Consider the following 8027-nt stretch of genomic DNA (forward strand, 5'->3'; position numbering starts at 1 on the left):
CAAATGTCTAAATGACTTGTGCATGTGGGGCAAAAAGTTCCCGAAATAAACCGATATGTATAGCTCAGTCTTTCTTTTCTCTGCGCTTACAATCTTGGCACAAGCGTGAGGGAGGGCGGGTCCACCACCTTCTTGTAGCCAATCACACGGGGCTCTCGCTGACTCATTTACTCTTATCCGATTGGTTTAAAAACACATAATATGCCAAAACATTAATCTTCATTTAGTTCCGGATCGTTCTCGCTGCCAGAATGGTACTTTTAATGTACACATAGGCTACATTAAAAACAAATATATACCAACTTAATTAAAACATGATACTTTATAAGTCTTATGTACACTTCCACAACTCTTACCCTGCGTATGCAAATCTGGGATACGTTTAGTCTTGTTTTATAAAGTCAATCAGGTATAGTGACAAAAATGGATACAAACTTCAACATGTTTTGATTTGTTGTGAAGACAGTGTTTCAATGCCTCAGCAGTTGTGAAGAAGCTGCTGCACTGGCTCTTGTGAAGCTTGTTACGCCGCTGGATCTTAAAGCCCGTCTAGTTTTTCATGTTAATGCTTCGTCAAGGGAAAAGAGGACTGGAAATCTCTTCGGGTTAACGTTACAAGTGTATTCGATACTTTAAATAAGAATTTACCAAACACCGAACAAACATACAATCGAGGCGCGGGTAGATTTTAAAGTCTTACAAGGGGAAAGAATGGCTGAGACGAACCGCACCGAGGTGCATGTTTACGAACAGGTTGTTATCCTGTCATCATGTGTACTTTCGTTTTTTGGCTCACTTTTAATCATATGCACATTTGCAAGATGGCCCGATCTGAGAACCACAGCAAGAAAACTGCTCGTGTATCTGTCTGTCACTGACCTTCTGTCTGCACTCTCTTACTTTTATGGAGTTTTGAGGAGTTTTAACTCTGATTCTGGGGATTGTATTGCGCAAGGAGCAATTTCCACATTCGCCAACACCAGCTCATTCTTCTGGACTGTGGCTATTGCCATCTACTTATACGTTTTTATTGTTAAGTCCAGCCAGATTTCTTCACTGCCAGGAAATTCTTAAAGAAGCACTTCACCCCAGAAATATTCGCTCGAAATGGTCCTTCTCAAAAAAAAATTAGCATATTGTGATAAAAGTTCATTATTTTACTTGTAATGATAAAAATTAAACTTTCATATATTTTAGATTCATTGCACACCAACTGAAATATTTCAGGTCTTTTATTGTTTTAATACTGATGATTTTGGCATACAGCTCATGAAAACCCAAAATTCTCAAAAAATTAGCATTTTCATCCGACCAATAAAAGAAAGTGTTTTTAATACAAAAAAAGTCAACCTTCAAATAATGTTTCAGTTATGCACTCAATACTTGGTCGGGAATCCTTTTGCAGAAATGACTGCTTCAATGCGGCGTGTGCATGGAGGCAATCAGCCTGTGGCACTGCTGAGGTGTTATGGAGGCCCAGGATGCTTCGATAGCGGCCTTAAGCTCATCCAGAGTGTTTGGGTCTTGCGTCTCTCAACTTTCTCTTCACAATAATCCCACAGATTCTCTATGGGGTTCAGGTCAGGAGAGTTGGCAGGGCCAGTAAACCATTTACCAGTGGTTTTGGCACTGTGAGCAGGTTGCCAGGGTCGTGCTGAAAAAAAATCTTCATCTACATAAAGCTTTTTCAGCAGATGGAAGCATGAAGTGCTCCAAAATCTCCTGATAGCTAGCTGCATCGACCCTGCCCTTGATAAAAAACACAGTGGACCAACACCAGCAGCTGACATGGCACCCCAGGACCATCACTGACTGTGGGTACTTGACACTGGACTTCAGGCATTTTGGCATTTTCTTCTCCCCAGTCTTCCTCCAGACTCTGGCACCTTGATTTCCGAATGACATGCAAAATTTGCTTTCATCCGAAAAAAAAGTACTTTGGACCACTGAGCAACAGTCCAGTGCTGCTTCTAGATGTAGCCCAGGTCAGGCACTTCTGCCGCTGTTTCTGGTTCAAAAGCACACGCGTGTGCACGGTGGCTCTGGATGTTTCTACTCCAGACTCAGTCCACTGCTTCCGCAGGTTCCCCAAGGTCTGGAATCGGTCCTTCTCCACAATCTTCCTCAGGGTCCAGTCACCTTTTCTCGTTGTGCAGCGTTTTTTTGCCACACTTTTTCCTTCCCACAGACTTTCCCACTGAGGTGCCTTGATACAGCACTCTGGGAACAGCCTATTCGTTCAGAAATTTCTTTCTGTGTCTTACCCTCTCGCTTGAGGGTGTCAATGATGGCCTTCTGGACAGCAGTCAGGTCGGCAGTCTTACCCATGATTGCGGTTTTGAGTAATGAACCAGGCTGGGAGTTTTTTAAAGCCTCAGGAATCTTTTGCAGGTGTTTAGAGTTAATTGGTTGATTCAGATGATTAGGTTAATAGCTCATTTAGAGAACCTTTTCATGATATGCTAATTTTTTGAGATTTTGGGATTTTGGGTTTTCATGAGCTGTATGCCAAAATCATCAGTATTAAAACAATAAAAGACCTGAAATATTTCAGTTGGTGTGCAATGAATCTAAATATATGAAAGTTTTAATTTTATCATTACATTATGGAAAAATAATGAACTTTTATCACAATATGCTAAAAGCACTTCACCACAAACTACATTTCTTCACTGCCAGGAAATTCTTAAAGAAGCACTTCACCCCAGAAATATTCGCTCGAAATTCTTTTAAAAAAAATGTACTGACCATTGTGGTGTCCCAAACCTGTGATATTTTTCTTCTGTGGAAAACAAAAGCAGATGTTTTAACAGTCACTGTTCACTTTAATTCGCGGGGAAAATGCGAAATACCCATTTAAAACTTTTAATGGTTGTTTAAAGTGCCAATTAAACGATTTTCTCAACATTATCTTTCAATTTAATAATAATATATTTATTAATGTATAGCATTTATTAAATTCGTTCATGCAGTTTCTCCTTTACATAAAATAAAATTCATACATTTTCACAATTCTTTTACATAAGGCCTTCCATTCTGATATAAAATTTACAAATTCCTTTTTAAAAGCGCAAATATTCCATATGTATGATATAAATGATATAGTCTAAAATCGTAATGTTGAAGAATTAAAATGTTCTTGTGCATGTCATGCTTATCTTTTATTTTAATTTACATGTAGACTGGAGATCATGTCTTTTCAGTTACACAAAGAAAAAGGGTTTTAGACAGTCTGTATTCATTAATTTCTAGATAATTTAATAAGGATTTCCTGTGTAATAAGGGAAAGGTTTGGTTTTCATGAACTGGCTTGTGCAGCCTTGTGGATGTCTGTTTGCAGTCTGATCTTGTGATTTGTGGTTTGTGTCAGCTGGGGCGTTCCTTTCGCCATCACTGTGGCAGCCCTGTCCCTGCACAAGATCGGCTATGATGCCTCTGAAGTGTCTGTTGGCTGGTGCTGGGTGAACCTCCAGGCTGAAGACCATGTGCTGTGGATGCTGCTCACTGCAAAGATCTGGGAATTCATTGCCTATGTCACACTGCCAGTCCTGTATATTCTTATAAAGATACACATTAACAGAGCAGTAAGTCCACTGCGGCTCATCACAGACAGTTTAACATTACAGCTTAGCAGAAGGTTACATATAAACTCATAATGTGTGCAACATTCAAGCAATAACTTCAATAACTAACATATCAAAAGTAAATAAGGGAAATATCATAATATCATAAGATAGTGATTTCTAGGCCTGGAAATGTCATGACTATTACTAAAATCTTTAAGGTCATGTAAGTTTGGGTCATCAGTAGATTTTACTAGTTGTGCAGACCTATAAAATATTAAAATATAAATAAAAAAAGACATTTAAAAATCAAATGGATAAATTGCGGAAATTAACTGGTAAAAATGGATGGTAACACAATTAAGTGCATTGCTGAGAAAATTAAATATTATGCAAATAATATTAAAGACTGGCCCACATTCTTGTCATAATAACAACTGCATTCTGCAAACCACATGCTGTAGTGATGGGGGTGTATGACAATGCTGTTTCCTCGCAAACATAAAAGAAAAAAAAAGTCTCTTATGCCCACCTAGGCTTAATTTACATTAAGAACAGTAATATCGTGAAATATTATTACAATTTAAAATAACTGGTTTCTATTTAAATATATTTTAATTTGTAATTTATTCCTATAATGGCATTACTCCGGTCTTCAGTGTCACATGATCCTTCAGAAATCATTCTGATATGCTGATTTGGTGATCAAGAAACATTTCTCATTATAAATGTTGAAAAGAGTAGTTTGTAGTTCTTTGCCTGATAGAAAGCTAAAAAAAAAAAAAAACAGCATTTACTTTTTTTTAACAATTGTCTTTTGGATTAATTCTTGCTGAATAAAAGCATTAATTTTATTCATTTAAAAAATCTTATAGACCACACAGCTTTTTTAGGTGAGATTTTCTGTAAGGCTAAATAATGTTGATCTCTTTTTTTATGCCATTTTTTTCTGTGATGTATTTAAGCATGCAGCCCTGTCCGAGTACCGTCCCATCCTGACCAGCAGCCCTGTCTCTCACTCGCCATCTTCCATGGCAGACAGGAAGCTCACCATCATCCCCATCATCTTCATCGTGCTCCGCATGTGGAGCACCATCCGCTTCCTGCTCCTGCTGACTGACTCCCCTGCAGGACACAACCCTGTGCTGGTCACCTTGCATGTGAGTCACCCGCTTCCACTTAGTTAGCCCAAAATGAACTTAATTTACTTCCACCTGAAGTCCCATTCATGCAGTTTATTTGTATACTTCATCAAAGTCATTTATCTGTAATGACCTTTATTGTATTCGGCAACCCAATAATTCTAAATTCATTTTTTTAATAGGGCATTGGAAACACCTTTCAAGGAGCTGCGAACTGCATCATGTTTGTGCTGTTGACTCCCTCAATTCGATCACGACTGGTGGCTCAGCTGTGCTGCAGAGGTCATGACAAACACTGGCATTCACAATCAGTGTCCCAGAACAGGACAAGTCCATATACGCCTTCACATAGGGAGGAAAACACCAGCCCCCAAACCTGGGAGAACAATGAGGGGTAAAAGCTGCTATGATCCTGCATCTGCACATTTAACTTATTTTGAAAGCATAAGGCTGGAGTGAAAGCTCTGACTTTACAGCTCACTGTTGTGGTTGTTGGAGTAACATCAGAGCCTTACACTCAGCCTTCTTGTTTGACCAAGTGCCTTCACGGATTACAGGGGACTGCGGTCTCATGCACAAAGCCGGCAGAGCATGGAACACAAACGCACTTTCTGTTACCGGTTTAGCTCAGCACTTTAGGCGAGTAAAACAGTACCCTCTGTTTTCATTCTGCTGTCGCAGATATCTCATGTTCATTTAAATAGAAATGAGATCTGTAGCTCAGGGGAAGCGAGGATACAGCAGTTTATTATCTAGTGACCAAAATGGCTAATGTACTGTGAAGTGTTTTTACAAGGGATTTATCCCCTCTTTCTCCCAACAAAGCATGTGCATTCTTAATGCAATGTTATTACTTTACATTACAAGTAATATGGATTTTTAAAGCATAATTTATGTGTATTATATGTTGTATTTATATGTTCAAATGTATTGGATTTATTTTGTGTTTATTATGTCATAATCTCATTCTTCTTTTTTTTCTCTTTTCTCTGTGTAGAGTCACATGCACCTAACAAACGTAACATGCACATTTATTGTTATTTCACACAGTGCCTAGATATTTTATCTACATATCAGTTGATTTCAATAAAGCAATTCATTACCTGTCAGATTCAGTATTATTATTTTTTTTACTATTATTGTTTTCATAAATATTTTTAATTAGCTTTTGTTTTTATATTTTAATTTTTTTTTTCAATTTTTATTTTAATACAATTTTTAATAAAATTTGTGTGTGTGTGTGTGTGTGTTATAAATCATACTTATAAAAAATATATATAATAGTGTGTGTGTGTGTGTGTGTTTAAATGATGTTGGCGTTTATTTGAGAATTTTGATTTCCAAGTTTTAAGAGTTCATACTTATATATAATATATTTTTTAAAATTATAAAAAAAAATATTTAATACATCATGATATGTGCTCTAAATTAGATTTTTTGTAAAACAGTTGAAATTCAATCTTAAAAACAGAATGACATATTGTGTGTGTAGACCCTTTTTAATCTTCAAAGATACCTTTTTATATTTTCATATTAACATATATTTTCTGACTTACGGCTGTTTTTTGGTAAGCCATATGATACTTACCTTTTCTTGAACCTTTAGGCTTGGGTGCGTTAAAGCCCTTTTGTGGGTATCTGCAATGACTGCAGAGGACAACAACCTAAAAAGAGAGCTTTTTTAAACCCGCACAGACCTGACTGTGAGGACACACACCTCACCACAATCCCTGGTGGGGTGTTCAGCCCTCGACCTGCTGAAATAAACAGCTGAGGATCTCTGTTTAAGTTGATGAGGTCCAATCAATTTGATTAATGAGTCGCTGAAGGAGGAATAGGAAAGAGAATCTGCAGTGCTGCACTGCAGGAGGGAGCAGATACTGGTCAGACAGAGACCCCTGCTGTCCGTGTCACGTTGATCAAAGTGTTTGGGGATGCTGCTTTTTCTCAAAAGTGGCTTTGTATCTCACGAAATACATTTTATGGAATAGACCTGATCTCTTTTAATCTTTTGAGAATCAAAATAATCATTTCGCCATTTGTATGGTGTTTTTAAATGTAGAGTTCCATGATATGAAAAAGCCATGTTAATGAGTTGCAATTGTAAACAAAACAAAAAATGTAAATTTAAAAATTATGCATTATGTGATCTTCGTTTTGCAGAATCACATTTTAACTATGCAATGGGCGTCAACAGTTAAAAATTAATTTGATATCTAATTTCCAAGGTTTTTATTTGTATTTTTTTTATTATTATTATTTTATAGTTGTTCTGTTATCAAGCTGGCAGCCCATGAGGAAATACCCTGGATCATGCCTCTTGCACGTGTCTCAGAGTCATGTCCCTGGATCATATCCCTTGACCATGTGTCTGCGTGATTGTCCTGAGTGCCCTGAGTACACTATTGGTAGCTACACAAGCAAACTACATTTGAATTAGCTTCACAGTAGTAGCAATGTGCTTTTCTAGACGTAACCAATCGCCCAGCACCTTTCAGATTGTATCCCTGTAAAGAAATACTGGACAAAATAATAAATCACCACCATCACCTGTTTTCCTCATGTATTATATTTGTGCAGAGACCTTTTTTGTTGGGAAGCAATTGAATATTTTAATGTAGTTTTTGAAAATTTAATAATTAAAGGGTATAAATTCTAAGTAATTTGTAGATTGGAAGTTTTAAAGTATCTTCCCCCACGCTGGTGTCAGAGTAAGTTTCTCTCAGATCTTGTGCTGTTTAGAGACTCATATCTGACCATGATGCATTTGTCAGAACACGACAAGAATGAAACTGCCATGTTTTAGATGTTTCATTTGATTTAAATTGTGTATTCATGTAAAATAATTATATGAATACATTTAGTGGTGCACCATTCTGTGCATATGAAGTCAGTTCTGTGACAAACAAAGCTTAGCAACTATTGATTTTAGTGGAGACCAACAGTCTGGGTCAGAGGTCACCAATTAGTGGGCTGAGGTCCACATTCAGATCCTGGATTGGTTCACTTCTCACACTTTATGCAAGGTACTATCTTCATAGTCTTTCGTTTCATGGGGTAATTTAATCTATTTGGCCTACTGTGTTTACGATTTATTATTTCATATATTGCCACCAACATAGACATTTAGAAATAAATATTCCTGAATTGCACATTATTTAATTGCATAGCCATACGAGATATTGTCTCCTGAAATAGTTTAAGTTATGATTGTCTGGGCCTTTGCTGGGAAGGAAATTTCGAGATCTGGATTCTTCAGACTTTAATTGGTTTAGGACCCTGGTTATGCTGATAAAGGGGAAAATACCACATCTGTTTAGCG

General features: G+C 37.2%; 1 protein-coding gene across 1 annotated transcript; it reads left to right on the forward strand.

The window, feature by feature from the left end:
* The first annotated feature begins 219 nt into the window (after window positions 1-219).
* On the forward strand, window positions 220-5814 carry LOC109056834 (G-protein coupled receptor 157-like). Its single transcript, XM_042713145.1, is given in 4 exon segments — window positions 220-1058; window positions 3341-3584; window positions 4529-4723; window positions 4888-5814. Coding segments are annotated over 4 exon segments (1002 nt in total). The 5' UTR covers window positions 220-711; the 3' UTR covers window positions 5104-5814.
* Window positions 5815-8027: the final 2213 nt, after the last annotated feature.

The sequence above is a fragment of the Cyprinus carpio genome, chromosome A23 (genome assembly GCF_018340385.1).
Source record: "Cyprinus carpio isolate SPL01 chromosome A23, ASM1834038v1, whole genome shotgun sequence".
NCBI classification, from domain to species: domain Eukaryota; kingdom Metazoa; phylum Chordata; class Actinopteri; order Cypriniformes; family Cyprinidae; genus Cyprinus; species Cyprinus carpio.